Source organism: Alexandromys fortis, unplaced genomic scaffold (assembly GCF_014885135.2).
Source record: "Alexandromys fortis isolate MF-2015 unplaced genomic scaffold, M_Fortis_MF-2015_v1.1 scaffold_0, whole genome shotgun sequence".
In the NCBI taxonomy this organism is placed as follows: Eukaryota; Metazoa; Chordata; class Mammalia; order Rodentia; family Cricetidae; genus Alexandromys; species Alexandromys fortis.
The window spans coordinates 31,103,599-31,119,289 of record NW_026067949.1 but is presented as its reverse complement, the minus strand read 5'-3'; the positions used below and the strand labels follow the sequence as shown (position 1 = coordinate 31,119,289).

General features: G+C 45.5%; 1 protein-coding gene across 2 annotated transcripts in view; it reads right to left on the bottom strand.

The window, feature by feature from the left end:
* Kit (KIT proto-oncogene, receptor tyrosine kinase) overlaps nucleotides 1–15,691 on the bottom strand; it is a 76,617-nt gene that overhangs the window by 13,866 nt on the left and 47,060 nt on the right. Inside the window, exons 8-9 of one of the 2 annotated variants that reach the window (XM_050150159.1) lie at nucleotides 2,701–2,815; nucleotides 928–1,121 (exon numbers count right to left, since the gene is read on the bottom strand). In XM_050150159.1, coding sequence (XP_050006116.1) covers nucleotides 928–1,121; nucleotides 2,701–2,815 — 309 coding nt within the window. The remainder of the gene's footprint in view (nucleotides 1–927; nucleotides 1,122–2,700; nucleotides 2,816–15,691) is intronic. The other variant, XM_050150160.1, reaches the window with a different exon arrangement.

Sequence of the window (15,691 nt, the reverse complement as noted above, 5' to 3'; positions counted from 1 at the left end):
TTCTTAGCTCTGCCTGGGTAAAGTAACAATACAGAGAGCAGTGTTATGGTTCTGTCCCTCCTTATATCCAAAAGCTGAGGGCATGCAGCTTTTTGGCATGAGCCCTGCGGCCAATGCTAACCACAAACCCAGAGCCCAGTTTCCCCGTCTCATATGTGCCCACTCAGCCGTGCTTTCAAGGGCCATCGGGCCTGCTAGCCTCTCAGGAAGCACAACTGGCTGGACAAGGAGTGTAGCTAACAGAAGGCCACATACAAAGCATGCAGAGTTCTGTATGATTCTGACAGTGCGGATGGGCAAGCATGTACAAACACACTACGAAAGTGAGGGGAAAATCGTTTGCTGACAAGATCATATAAAAGACACTTAATATTTTGATACAGATATTTAACAAAATGTAACTCATCTTAAATGACTAGAATTTTAAATTGAACTTATTTATTATTTTGTTTGTTTCTGTTTCTTGAGACAGGGTTTCCCTATGTAATTCTGGCTGTCCTGGAACTCTTCTCTGTAGACCAGGCTGGCCTTGAACTCACGGAGATCCACCTGCCTCTGCCTCCCCGGTGCTGGGCCTAAAGGCATGTGCCATCACATCCTGTGCATTTAAAATTTTTAAAGTGCCCCAAATTATGTATCTGTACAAGGCAGGAATGTCTCCCTACTCAACTTATCTGCACACATATAACTTGTCGAGAAACTCATACAGGCACAAAGAGAACCGGTAAAAACAAAATGGCCAAGATTACATTGGTGAAAGCACAAACATCATCAGCAGACTAACATGGACATGAAGAGTTTGATGACCACGTGGTGTGATGCAGGCATTACCAGAAATGATATGGCCAATAATGAGATGGAGTTAAGATCATGGTATGGTATACAGAAGCTAAATATCCCCTTAAATTGGATTAAAAGGAAATATACCTTTGTTGTTACCTTTAAATGCAAAGTTAAAGAAGGCGGAACTCTTGCCCACATCGTTGTAGGCCTTACACTCCACCGTGCCGTTGTGACGGAGGACGCTGGAGTCTATGGAACTCTGGACCACCAGTTTCCCAAATGGTGACACAGACACGTTCTGGATCTGTACATCCACCGCTGGGATGGGAACGGCACACCTAGAAGAGAACGGCAGTGTGGGCTTACACCAGGAAGCTAAACAAAAGCCCATGACCCCTTCTTCTGGCACGCTTGCACGACTAGAAACCCAGACTCCATAAAAACTCCCTTTCACAACCATCAGTCCAAAATGGCCCGAGGAGACTGACCCCTGGAGGTCCTCTGAGTACTGTTGGAGAGCAGAAAGAGGGAGCGATGGTTTAGAGATTGGACACAGACCTGTGTCCTCACACCAAGTGCCGGGTTCTGTCAATTCTCCTCTCTTAGGTTTCTGTGGCATACTGTCTCAAGGTGGGCTGAAAGAAAGGGATTCGAACAGCCACCGGCACCAGATCCTGCCACACCACAGACTCTTAGAAAGAAATGAATTTGGAAAGGGTGCATGGCGATTGAAGATAAAGAGGGCAGAGGAGGAAACTGTAGGAAATCAACAAGAATGAAAACAAGAAAGGTTCAAAAAGTGCAGGGGGAGGAGCCTGAGGTCCAGAGGCAGAGGCGCATCCCATGTGTGCAAGGACCACTCTGGCTAAAAGGATCTTCTCTTAGGAGACAGTCCCCAAAGGCCTCTTTTCCGTGGCCTTCTCAGCACCTGCACACGCCAGTCGCTCATCTCGTCTGCCCCCTCTCTCCACCCACCAGAATTCAGATTCACCCACGCAGAGCAGCCGAGCATGGTGTACGCTAGACCAGTGTTTGGCGCACGGCTCGCTTCCATGTAAACATTTTACTCGGGCCACATCATAGAAGACACAACATTCAGGGCTTTTATGCACCCACAAACAAAACATTCTGCTAAAACCCACACCAAAACAATAATCCAACGTGATCAATCCCAACGCGTTGTTAGGAAATGTCTTCCTTGAAAAATAAAATTTCTACCGCCATTCTGACTATTCATGAGGCCAAACTAAGCTTTTGAAGCTGGAGCATAACACAGTATTTGATGTGTAAAAATGGCACACTGACCCCTTTTTCATCTTCAGGTAATATGAGAGGACAATTTAAGGCTTAAGTGCGGACAGGGAGGGAAAGCCACACAACGGCAGATGTTCCTTGTTTCGGGGCCTGGGTGCCTAATCAAGGAGAAACACTTTTTCAAACCCATCGCTCACAAACGCCATATGTATGTTGTAATTGTGCGATCATTACTTTTTGGTTACTTGGCAATTAACTTCTGAGGTAATTTTTTTTTTCATGATAACCGCAGCCACATTTCCCACACACATTACCTCCTGTGTATAGAGTGGAAATCTAATTACTCTGTCCAGGGAAATTGCTTTATCTACCTGCAGGCTAGAAATTGCATGATAAACCCAAAAAAGATAACCACCAAAATAGAGAAGGCATTCAGTAATCATTTTTTCAGCAAACAAAATTAATGTTGGCCAGGAAAAATATAGCCATTATCCCTTCTTAAAAAGCCACAAAGATATAGGAGAAAAAAGAAGTAATCAAGGAGCAGCTTTTTATTCCAAAAATAAATAAATAAACAGGAAGCCCGAAAACACGTTTGAAATGCAACTGGAGTATAGCCCTTCCCTTTTGAATTTTAAGCAGCGCCAAAAATAATCCTCTCACCTTTGCTCTGTTCCCGAACAAAAATACCAATCTATTGTGGGCTCTGGGAATCCCTCTGCCACACACTGGAGCATGCCATTCGGGAGCCTGTCAGACGTCCGGATTTCCGGTTTTGCTGTAGGGAAAATAGCCATATGTCAGTCTGCTAAACAACCCCGGGTGGCTTTCCCCGTCCTTTCTTATCCCACCCCTAGGTCCTTCCAGAGGCAGCTGAAGAACCTGACTTGCTGCTCTCCCAAACCAGGCCTGGGAGACACCCAGAGGTGGCACGAGGGTTCAGAGGGCACGATGTCCAAGGCCTGCACCGACCCTGCCTGTCCACCTGAAGGCACAGGGATCCCCGAGGAACTCTCTATAGCAAGAGGCTGCCAAGAGCAACCTGACTGGCTTCTTCAGGTCGACAGTCAGCATCCTAAACGTAGACTCCTTGTCAACAGGAGTTCAAGCCACGCCACCTGCCCAGAGACTTCATGCCAAATTCTAGGCACTGGGATGGATGAAATTAGGAGTTGTTGTGGAAAAATAGAAGCTATACTCTCCTTTTAAGAAGTACAAGAGGTGGCGCTGATAAAAGAATGGGATTGCTATACTTACGGTAAAGCTAAATCTTGAGAGTGAAGGGCAGTACGAGCATCTAAACCTTTATTTCACACGAAACACAGACAGAAAATGGAAGAGGAAACCAGCCCCAGAGTTTTGTTCACACATATATCTACAGCCCAAGTACAATCAGCAAAAACATAAATTGTACCAGCAGGAAGACTCTAATTCGACAGTCCTGTGTAACTACAATAATCAATTGATATTCAACAAATTCAAGTTCTTGAAATTACTTCTCAAGTGAAAAGATGAACTTCTACCGCATGGTTCTGAGGGCGATATTCTCAGCGCTAGTCCTCTGAGTGAGGACGAATGCAGTAGAGAGTCAATAGTATGCAGGTGACAGTCACCGAAATCACTGAAGATGAGCCCAGGCTACACGAACCGGCAAGGCAGGGTGTAGTGGACAATCCCAACGGATTTAGCTTCTGTATCCCTCTCCTAACTCTTCATTCATAGAAAGGGAACCATGGTGACCACCTTGCAGGGTGATGAGTAAGTGTGGCAAAGACCTAAGAATGTTGAGATGTTGAGATGTCCCAGCAGGTAGGTTTGATTCCTGGGCCCCACGTGGTGGAAGGGGAGAACGGACTGCCACTAGCTGCCCTCTGACCTCCATGTGCACAGGGTGGTATTTGTACACTCTTACTTTCACAAGCATGCTGAGGCACATGACAAACACTGCCCAGAAACACACACAACTAAGTAAATATAATAAATGTTTTTTTAAAAAAAGAACCAAGAATGACTCACAGATATATAATGATGCATTTGTTGCTGTTGTTGTTGTTATTACTGATCTGGCTTTCTATTGGAATGCTATGCTCCCCAATCAAGCAAGCTGACTACAGACTAGGTGGACAATATTTAACACCCTTCAAGCTCCCTCTAATGCTCTGTAAATTGTTTCTTTAGGACAGCGTGACAGTGTGTTTTAAGCTGAAGCACGGGGATTTCAACATCAATTACACATGAACTAGTCACAAGATCAGAGACAGAAAGACTGATGGGACTTCATTTCCCCCAAAGGAAGCAACCATGATCAATGACATCTCTGAGAGCCACCGCTCAGCACCCCACCTCCTCGAAGGCAAGAAGGGTTGGCAGAGATCGGTGTCCACATGCATGACACACCCACCTGCCACTCAACCTGGTCCTGCTGATGGCAGGCCATTTGGCAAACACCACAAAAGAGCCACTACTCTCCAAAGCCATCCTCAAGGTAGGAACATCCTTGAGAATTTGGATCTAATGCCAGCTTTCGCAAATAGAGCAAGAAGACGAGCCATCGTCTTGCGAAAGCATCCATCTGGCAAGTTTCATTTAATTATCACGGGCAACTGTGGGATCAGGCTGAAAAGTAGGACACAAAACAACAGTGGGCTCTTAGGAGAATGCTATTTTCCTGGAGACTGCAGGAGCCACACGGTGGGCCTCTCCAGAGAAGTCATCGCCCTTTTCTCGGGGGGCCCCACACTTCTCTCATCTTCAGATTCAACTCAAGAGTCATCTTCATTTTCTCAGGGGACCCCACACTTCTCTCAAGCCAAGTGAGCAGGTCGCTATCCCCGTTCCTGGGGCTCTGAGGAACACCCGATTTTGTTATTCAAGCTCATTCATGCTTTGCCTCCTCCATCGACTCTCAATGGCCAGAGTGACATGTTAGACTAGTGATGGAGGTCTGGTGGCAGCAAGAGCTGGTGGATGAATATGAGACCACCCAAGGGAACAAATGATTGATGTGACAAGGAGATAACTGGGAGAAGAGTCTTACTGAGGCTTTCCTGACCAGGAGACCTCGTCCCCTTATTCTCAAGACAGGGAAGCAAAAGACAGGAAATCTACAGGTACGCATAGACACATGGAGTTAAAAAAAAAATACTGACACTGACAATAAGTAGGGAAGAACACAAAGAGGGGGCAAAGATGGCAGGACTCGAACATCTCAAGTTCTTTAGGGATCTACTTATTTTGTCACTTGTCCTCCCTTAGGTCAACATGTCCTAAGATGGGTTTTTCTCGGGTTAGCGCAATGGAAGAAAGAATCCCTAAATGCTAAAAGGATACTTTATGACATTAATAGTGTTGACACCGGCTAGAAGGCATATAGATTGCTTCTACTTTATTCTTCCTACCTTTTTGTCATACAATGAGCTGAAAATGACTGCATAAAAACTTTCCATTAAAAAATTGGAACAGCGCAAACACGAACCATCAATTATCCTTCGCTTTAGTGACATTTAGTGACAAGCGTTCTCTAGGATCCAAGCCTTCTAGCGCGACACCTGGTAGCAGTTACGTAATGGCTGGACCAGGCCAGCAATGCTGTGGTCCGGCTGGACTACTTGTTCCCACGTTGATTAACTGAGTCGGTTTTGGTGGTGGTGTTTTGTTTTTTAAAGCTCCTCTCCCAGGTGGGTCGTTGCCTGAGGCTAGTTGAATCCTTTTGCCCTATTGGGTCTCAGCAGGTCCTAAACCTTAAATGTGCCTTAGACTCTCTGAGAGAAGCTAAATGAAGATTGTTGCTCCAACCCCCAGCTTCCTCCGCAAGCTAAAGACCTGAGTCAGCACTTTGTGTGGTTCTGTTGCTGTTGTTTTGTTTTTTAAATAAAGCACCTTAAAGAACCCTCAACGGAGGCCAGGGCCAGAAGGGGTCAGAGCAGCAGCCAGCGTGCAACAATCCAAAGGTGCACACGGGGACCAGTGTGTGAGTTCCTCCTACAGTTTTGTTCCCTTACTTAATCTTAGTCCCAGCCCTGTCCTCAATACTGGTGGTGTGACATCTCGTTCTGAAAAGGCTAAGGCACAATGGTCCAGCGTGGGCTGTCCATGGCAGGTTGTATTAGGAGAACGTTTAATGCATAAAGAATGAGCTAGGTAGACCTGATTCCTCAAATGAAAATCTGAGCTTATCTGCATTTTATAAGTGGCTCAATGCACCATGTACGGCATTAAATATGCATTTCACTGCTAAAGATACATAACTCGTGCAATTCTGCAGGTTAAGTCAGAGCTGCAGCTTCTTAGACATTCTGAAATAAGTAGGCTACCAAATGACACATTCCCTAATTCCTCCCAAGTTGGGGTTTTTGATAAGCCTAAGAAGTGTCTAAGTTACACGTTTCTTGTGCAGGTCTTTTAAACTAGCCTTTTCCATTTGAACAGCATCGCAGACTTAAGCCATCCGGCGCCCCCAACAACAGCAATCAGCCTGTAGGCGGCCATTTGTTAATGAAATGTGAGAATTTGTTGCTCATGCAATTAAAATCCTAAACACTGGTTTACCCTGCAGATTGGTGATTTTGAAAAATATTCTCCTCACTACCATCAGGTCCATGTGGAAAGCAAGAACAAAATTAATTTTAAGAATGTGGTACATATAACAAGAGCTGGCAGCCAGCACTGGGAGGCCGCAGGCACACAGAAGGAAGCTGGGAGACTCACCTTCTATTTGGTCTCCTGCAAGGAAGTGGCTCTGAGCAGAGATCTCTGGACCCGCCCACCTTAACCAGCTCCCGTGTGGAATAGTTTGTCCACAGTCTATAATCAGCCTGAGAGGGGACAGACTCGGGTCCCCAAAAATGACCAAATGGGGAGTGGTCAGAAGGATGGATTCCTGTTTTCATAACTGGGTTTGCTGGGACAGAATGGTGATGCAGTGGCCATGTTAACAATTTGTCGCCATTCTAGTTGGGTCTGGATAGAAGCTATAGTGAGTTCTGCCACCGCATTGTTAGCATGGGAGGGAACAGAGACCAGATCAAGCAGTAGCAAAATACCTGCAGCTGACCTTTCAAAACCAAGTTAAAGGAAATAGTGTAGACACGAGTTACAGAGATCCTCAGAATAGATACTTTGGAAACATCTTTTGTCCCTTCTCAGGGGTATCTAAATGTGTCCAATGGGTATTCTGGCTGTGTCTCATCTAGCCCAGGCTAACTTCAAATGTCCTAGGGAGCCAAGGATGACCTTGAACTTCTAATATTCCTGTCTCCTGTTGAAATTACGGAAGTCCAACACCACACTCATTCACATTGGGGATCAAACCCAGGGCACCTCGTGCATGATAAGCAAGCTCTACAAACTGATCTACGGACTCCACCAACCCCAAAATAGGCATTTTACAACAGAAATTGGTTCAATGACAAACAAAACTAAAACCTTCAACTATGGTCTCCTGTACCCATATATTTTAAACACAGAACCCATTTTAACAAAACACCACATTAATGAAGTGGTATCCCCACCTAAATAATGAGTTTTATTCTTTATTTTATTTAAAACTCTTTTGACCTTTTGAACTACTAAAATTTTTTTTTCTGGATCCGCTGGCTGCTCAAACCCAGTGGCCACTGAATCCCTGCTCTAAAAAGCCACCAGAAAGAGCCCCTAGGAGCTGGGGAGCTGGCTCAATGGTAAAGCGCTTGCTGGACAAGAGCTAGGAAATGATAACTGAGGTTGGGAGCCCCAGCACCTACTGGGCAGCCCACAGGTAGCCTCAGTACTTGGAGGCCAAGACATGGCTTGCTGGCTCCCTAGGCTAGCTGAATCAGCAAGCTCAAGGTTCAAGGGAGAGACCTTGCTTTAATAAATGTTCAACCTCTGGCCTCTACACACTGTCCACCTGCATGTGCAAACACATGGGAACATGCAAACGCACATGCATGGGGTCGCATACACAATTCAAACAAACATAGAACCCCTCCCAGTTTCAATATGGAATCCCCAAATAATGTCTCTACTTGGAAAAAGCCTCTTCAGCCAGGCCCAATGAGCTCAATCCATAGTTTCTCAGTGCTGAGTGGTCCAGATGTGAGCAGGGGACCCAAACACCCATCACGGCAGATATGCGGGCTGCCAAGACGCATAGGCACAGGTTGAAATGTCATTTTTCTACTCTGCAAAGTAGGTAATTCATATTGCCACATAATTCAGAGGATATTGACATAATGCCCACAGCAAAAATTATGTACCTATTCTTGGATTAATTTAAATTCCCACTGAATTAGAGGCGACCCTGCATACACTTATAAACGAACAAGGCTAATGTGATGTAAAAACACACCTGGCTCAAATGAAAAGGAAATTTCCACACAGCAGAAGGTCCACAGTATAAAAGGACCACTCACGCAGCTGTCAGGAAGAGCCAGGGGGCATCGGCATCCAAGTTTACAGCCACACCCTGAACGCATTTTTCTCGGCTTTTTCCACCATTTAATTAGGACTAAACAGTCAGACCACAGGAATCACAGAGGCAATAAAGGGCCCAGGGGCCTAGGCAGGTGACTGCACTCTCTAAGAGGTCTGGCATTGGCAGACACTCCCCTGAGCGTCTCGAGGAAGGGAATGGCGGTAGCACTGGGCCAGAGAAAGATGTTTAGAAGCACATCTACTGCTGCCTTTTGTTCAGAAGAAACGAGATTCAGATTCTATGTTAATGGCTCGTTTCCGTATCTGTTTCCCTTCTAGTTCAACATCTATAGCCCTTCTAGTACCTTCTAGTCTCTTTCTCTGAAGAGATTTTATAATGCCACACAAGGGGCCAGTAAGATGGCTCAGTGAGCAAAGGCGCTGGTCCCCATGCCTGACACCCTGAGTTCAAGCCCAAGGATGGCACGGATGGACGTGTGTGAGTGCCAGGGAACGGTGTTTAAAAAAAAAAAAGATTTTAAACAAACAATTAAATTATTAGAATTAAATTTTTTACATAACTTTTTAAAACAACTGTTTAAAAGTCACATCGAAACATTACTCAGGCTGGGTTTAAGAGACAATAAAAACATGTTCAAGGACTGCCAGATCTCAAATAAACGTATGAAGTCTATGAAGAGATTAATGTGAAAAGACCGGCAACTATTTTCAGATGGATTAACTACCATTCTAAAGACAACCTGAGAGCGATTCCTTAATGTCGCATGGTCCTGGGAACTGAGAGTGTGTGGAAGACAGAAGAACATGAAACACGATGACAGATGGCAATTTCAGAACTTCCACGCACTCGGGCAAGGTCACTCATTCAAGATTAAACAAGATGATTATAAACTCCTGGCAGATTCCTTTTAAAACTCAGCCTCATCATTTTAGAGCCGTCGTACTATATAATGTCTCAAAACTGTATCAGACGTGGGCTCAAAGGAGTTATGAAAGACCCGTAGAAGGAGATACCACAGGGAGTCTGTGCAAGACTATCACAGGGCTGGGAAAGACTTTCTCAGGACATCTGTGCTCAGCATTGAAAAGCCAGGATATGAGCTAGCATAACCTCATTTGTGTTAAGATTTATTTATTTCATGTATATGACTATTTTGCCTACATGTATGTATGTGTACCACGTATGTGTACCAAGTGTATATGTCTGGACAGGGTCAGAAGAGGGCAACTGATCCCCTGGAACTTGAGTCATGGACGGTTGTGAGCCACCATGTGAGTGCTGGGAACCAAATCTGTATGCTCTGCAAGGGCATCCGGCTGACAGCCATATACATACATACATACATACAGACAGACAGACAGACAGACAGAGGCAGAGAGACAGACACACCCACACCCACGCACGAGCTAGAAGAAGATAATAAATAAGGAATATTAACAACGAGAAACCATGAAAACTGTTTTTTGAAAACAAAAAAAAAAACCCTCTTAAATGGTAAGCATAAAATTTGCTTTTCATTTTACTTCTTGATACATTTTCTGGGTTTACCCAACCTAACTTTTCAGGTAAGAAAAGCTTGAATTTAAAAACATATAAGCAGATACATTCGACTACATTGTGGAACAGCCTGCATATAAATCACACGGCAAGCCCATCTGCCAACAGCGAAGGTGGACCTGTCAAGCCAGCCGTGTAGACCACTTCAGACCGCCTGCCAGCCATCTGGGTGGCCCACCTGGCTGGAATCTCAGGGTCCTTTACCAGTGAGAAAACAGGAAGTCCCTGCCCTCAGGGAAGACTCAGTTTGGAAGCATGGATTCTGCCCTTGAAAGTTGCTCCTGGAACAAGACAGCCAAGTTAACTTGTGACTACTACATTCCAGTCACCTTGGAAGGCCACAGCTTCGAGAAGCAAGTAAACGGTATGGACTTCCATGAAGGACCGCTCTATTTACTGTTATTATACTGTTTCAGAATCGCAGCTACTGACTGCAGGGGCAACCTCATAGCAGCACTAAAAGGCAAAAGCCTTTGAAAACAAAACCCCACAGAGAAAAGCATGTTGGTTCAGACAGCCACTTGTCTGGAAAATCTTACACCCTTTTTATGGTTGTGAGCCTAGCCTTTAACGGTTGAGCCATCTCTCCAGCCCTCTTACACCCTTTTTAATAGAAAGCAAGGGTGCTGGAAATGCAACTCAGAGACAAGAGGGCCTGCAGAAGCGTTAGGCTTCGGTTCCAGTATCCAAAATCTATCAGTGAGGAGGAGGACGAGGAAGGCAGATAGACTACACGGCTAAGGGGTGGGAGGCCATCTCCAGCTCTGGAAAGAGTTTTAGCTTTGCTCTCATTGCTCCACGAGGAGCCTTCTTCAAGGGCAGACTCACGCCAAGCCCCCAAATTGCACAGTCCCTTGAAGGCAGGCAGCCATTCTTGTCTTCACACTGGTACAAAGACCCTGAGATTCCAGCCAGGTGGACAACCCAGATGGCTGGCAGGCGGTCTTGAAGCCATCTCCATGGCTGGCTTGACAGGTCCACCTTCACTGTTGGCAGATGGGCTTGCTTCTACCTAGCGAGGCTCTGGCCATCTGTAACAGGGTCTATCTATTGATAACCCAAAACACATCGAAAGCAGTCTGGGCTTCGCAAATGCGGTCAAAGGGTAACTTTCTCATCATGGAGTTTCATTTTGGGTGATTCATTACTTTGGCTGATTTGGGCATACTTCGGCATCTATAAATAATCACGTGAGCACCAAGCAGGATGTTAATTATTTGATGCAGTGATTTAGAAATAATCCATTATTGAGCATTCTCTTAAATTGCCTCTGGCGCCCTGTTAGCGCCCTTCCAGGAATGGAGTGAAGTTGTGGTGGCGCAGAGAGTCAGTGTGGTGTGGTCCAGCCCTGTGGACTCCAGTGTAGCTTACCACCAGTCGGCTCTGTAAACTGCCCTGAGGGAGGTGAGCCCGTGCTGGCCCCTTGCCTGTGGACCTTAGTAGCCCTCCTCCATGGTTGATGCTTGCCACTGAAGAAAACTCCTTAAGACTGGAGAAAGAGCTATCCATGACCCCTTTAGACCACATTTTTGGCTATCAGACGATGCTCAGAGGTCTGAACAATAATGAACATTATAGCAAGCGTCGTTTTCTCCAACAACAATATAAATAACTCCAAGACTCACAGGGATATTTGAGATTAAAAGTCAAAATAAATTTATAAAAAAGATTTGTTTTGCTGATCGCCCTTTGAAATCCATTAGAAAGTCTGTCCTTTATTCAAAAAGTACAGAATTGGAATGAGAGAAACAAATCCCAAAAGTCAAGTGAATGAGTTCAACTGAATGTCTGCATCTGGTCTTTCATTTCCTTCTCCTGGCAGACACCTAAGTCTCTGACCTGTGTGGTAACCGCTGCCAGAGGCTCCGGATAAGCAAGCCATGCAGTAATCCAGGGCGGTTTCTATCTATTAACTATTTCTCCCAGTACGAAAAGGACAAGAGAAATGAGGCCTACCCACAAAGAATTTTTCCCAATTTCGAGAGGATGCTGGGAAAGAGTAGTGTCTAATGGAGAAAGCACTTTGGAGTAAAGTTTGGGCTTTTTACAATGATATGCTTCCCCCAAAGTTTCATTTGCAAGGGAAACACATCACCATTTTCCCCAAAGGGCATCAAACTTTTCAGAACTAAGAATTTGACTTTTACATACACCTTGGGTAAGCACTCCCAAGAGGACTTACAATAATGAAATTCAACGGGGGGGAAAAGTGTGACTTTATTTTGTGTTTATGATAACTCCAAGTCTTATATGTGTGTGTGTGTGTGTGTGTGTGTAGGATTAGCCCCCTACACACACACTAACTACACTGAAATCAACATGAGAAAATTTCAGAATAAATGGATTTCTCAAGAATTTCGACCACGACAAATCAAGGACTTGCATTAGCATTTCTTAGCACCGAATCTTGTAAGCAATTATGCGTCAGTGTCACTAAGTAGCCTGAATTCCTGTACTAACCCGGTGCATTTATTATCTTGACTTTTATTAATTCTAATTTTTGCAGAACATAATTCCTTTCCCCCTGGAGGCTAAGCTTATTTACAGAAGAAACCATGCATAGCATTAGCCGTAACTGTCAGCGTTAGCCTAGGATGTCAAAATGGACACCACTGATTCCCAGGGTCCCGATTTTAAAACAGCTTTGTTTGGTTGTTGGTTGGTTTCAAACACAGCTCAGGCTGGTGTCAACTCACAGCAGAGCTCAGAATGACCTTGAACTTTTGACCCTCCCGCCTAGTGCTTAGGCTTGGTTTTATGCAATACTAGGGACTGGAGCACAATAGGGAAGTATTTTACCAATTGAACAATATCCCTAGCCCCTGATTTTAGCTTTTGATTTTAAGTCCACTGCAAAAACTAAAAAAGAAAGAAACCTAACCCATAATACTGTCAAGTATAACAGCAATTGCGACAGGTGGACAGTTTGAACTACTGTGTTCACCGTCAAAGCCATTTGTAAACCCAATATGCCTTCTGAGTGAAATGAATGGCTTCTGTCAACTTAGCATTTGCAAGAAAGCGACAGAATGAAAAGGCTTCCTGAAGAGTTTAACCTGGGAGAGCAGAGCCTGTGGCACCGACCTCCACACACCCAGAGTGATGAAACGGGCCAGGGCTAGGTGCTTGCTGGAGAGCCCAGCCCTAGACAAGAGTTCTCCTGACAGGGGGAGGATCATGTTGGAAGTCAGTGGTGTTCCCCAGCAGACCTGACTGTAAATGACCTGCCTGGTGGGGCCAGGCAGCGTCATAAATCAAACGACAGCAATTCTGCCACCAGAGAGAGAAAGAATCGTTCTGGGTCAGTGTCTCATGCCCAAGTGGCAGATGATAACCCTGGGAAAGGAGGGGAAAGAGTCACCTATCTAAGTGCCCCTCTGGTCGAGAGGCCCAGGCAAAAAGATAACGGGATGAGCTTCTCGATGGGTTCCATGGAGCAAGCTCCCCTATGATCTGCTGCCTCCGGTCCACAGCGGGAAAGCACAGGAATACACAAGTGGCATTTGGAAGGAGTGACCTGGAAGAATGTTTCTCATACCCGTGAAGCCTGGCGAAGCCTTATGCGATGTCCACCTGTTTCTTTATTTTGCTTCTCTATTAACTGGCTCTTACAGTATTTTCTGGAGTATTGATCAGCAATGGATTGCAGGGCTTGGAGCAGGTAGGTGAGAGGCGCTCAGTACACCCAGAATCAAGGTCTGCATGAACAATTTCTACATTATGCTTGCAAAGATACTCATTTGCCTACTGTCGTCTCTTAAATTAGTTGAATATTAAGGTTTCCAGAAGTAGGTAATTTTGCCCATGTGTAATATATTAAGCTCCCTTGATTAACATCTGAATTAATCTAGAAATATTTGAATTGAGGGCCAATGAGATACCAAATAATCAAAACTGTTCTGAGGAACAAAAATATTAATTAACATTTCCTTTGGAAAGGAGGAGCTCTGGGGTCCAGAGTTTGAGATCATTCACCCCATCCCACACACCGTCCCCCTTCAAGGAGGCAGAGCAGTCAACAGGGATTCTGGGAAGGTCAGTAACATAAAGATACTTAATCACGCAACTCTCTAGATCGCAAGAAAAAGCAGTCCAGAGCAGAGCTTTGCTAGTTGCCTCCCTTCTTCAATAACAAATGCATCCAACCCTACCCAACCTGCTATCAAGAAAGGCGGGGCCAAATGGAATGAATATGTGAAGCCATAGCAGTAAGCTGTTCCAGGGGCGGGAAGAAGCTCCCCTCATGCAGTGGCATTTCACTTGTATTTTAATAGATAAATAAATAAACTTGCCTGAGGATCAGAAAAGTGAAACAGCCACCCTGGGCAGCCTTATAGACCAGGCATCGATACCACACACCTTAATCCCAGTTGCCCACACCAGCATGCCATAGCAACCAGACAGCAATGGTGCACGCCTTTAATCCCAGCCCTAGAGAGGATTTTTAAAACAGGAGGAGACAGCTCTCAGTCCATCTCATTCTGAGATTCTTGGAGGAGGGATCACCATTTCAGACTGAGGTAGAGGTAAGAGCCAGTGGATGGCTATTTTGCTTTTCTGACCTTCAGGTTGAACCCCAATTTCTCTCTCTGAATATTTATTAATCGTGCTTCACCCTTGCTGTGCCCTCCTCACTCTACCCTCCCCTCCCACCACCATCTATAACCACTGAGGGTTGTGGACTCATTTCCGGCCTCACTTCTCTACTTCCTGGTTAGTCATAAGGTGAACAAGTTAAGCTGCAAGCTCCTACTGCCACAGACCTAACCCCAGAGCCATGCCCTCCCTGCCAAGATGGGCACATTCCCCACAAACATGAACCCCAAACCCCCTTCCCTCAAGCTGCTGTTCTCCATTCTCTTGCAACAAGTAACTAACATCCCCCCCCCCACCCCCACACTCCACACACTCAGGATGCATGATAATTCTTAACAGTCGCATGTTTACTGGGCCACCTTCTGGAACACTCTGGTAGGTATAAGTCTCCCTTGTCCATGCAGGCTGGACCCAGAACAGAGCCAAGAAGAAACCTGCAGAAGGGTTGCTGCAGAAGCTGCAGCAAGGGTTGACTCCTGTCGACTTGGCCTCCACCTCCGCTTAGATATTCTCTAAGAACCACAGTAGTGCAGGACTTTGGTGTTGAGTTCCCATGACGACAGGCAGTTGCCCCCACCACCACCACCACCAAACCACTTGCGGTCTGCTCCCTCGGTACTCCTAAAGTACTCAGGATGACCCATCGAGCTGGGTCAATATTGCATTGATCTTAGTGGGCGAACAATCTAAACATAAATGGTATATCACAGCCTGAAGAGAGAACACTCTGGGAAGAAAAAATTCATGTCAGGGCTTAACAGTACCTCTCCCCCACCCAGCGGCAAATCCCAGCTCCCATTCAACATCTGGGTCTCCAGCTCAACAATCAATAATAATACACTTTCTCTTCACTCCTAATGTCAGCCTCCCCGGGCTCCTCTGTTTACTTCAGAGGCAGCCTTCGGAAACTCACACCGCTTCTGCAAGGTCGTGTGGCCAGTGAAATGTAGGACAGGGAATCGGCTTCTCTTCCAACCACCAAACCACGAGGTCTTTGTTAAGGTCAAAATTATCATGAAACATTATTTACATAGCACACAAGAAACGCAGCTTGGCAGCTGTTATACACACGAGCTGCTGCGTGCA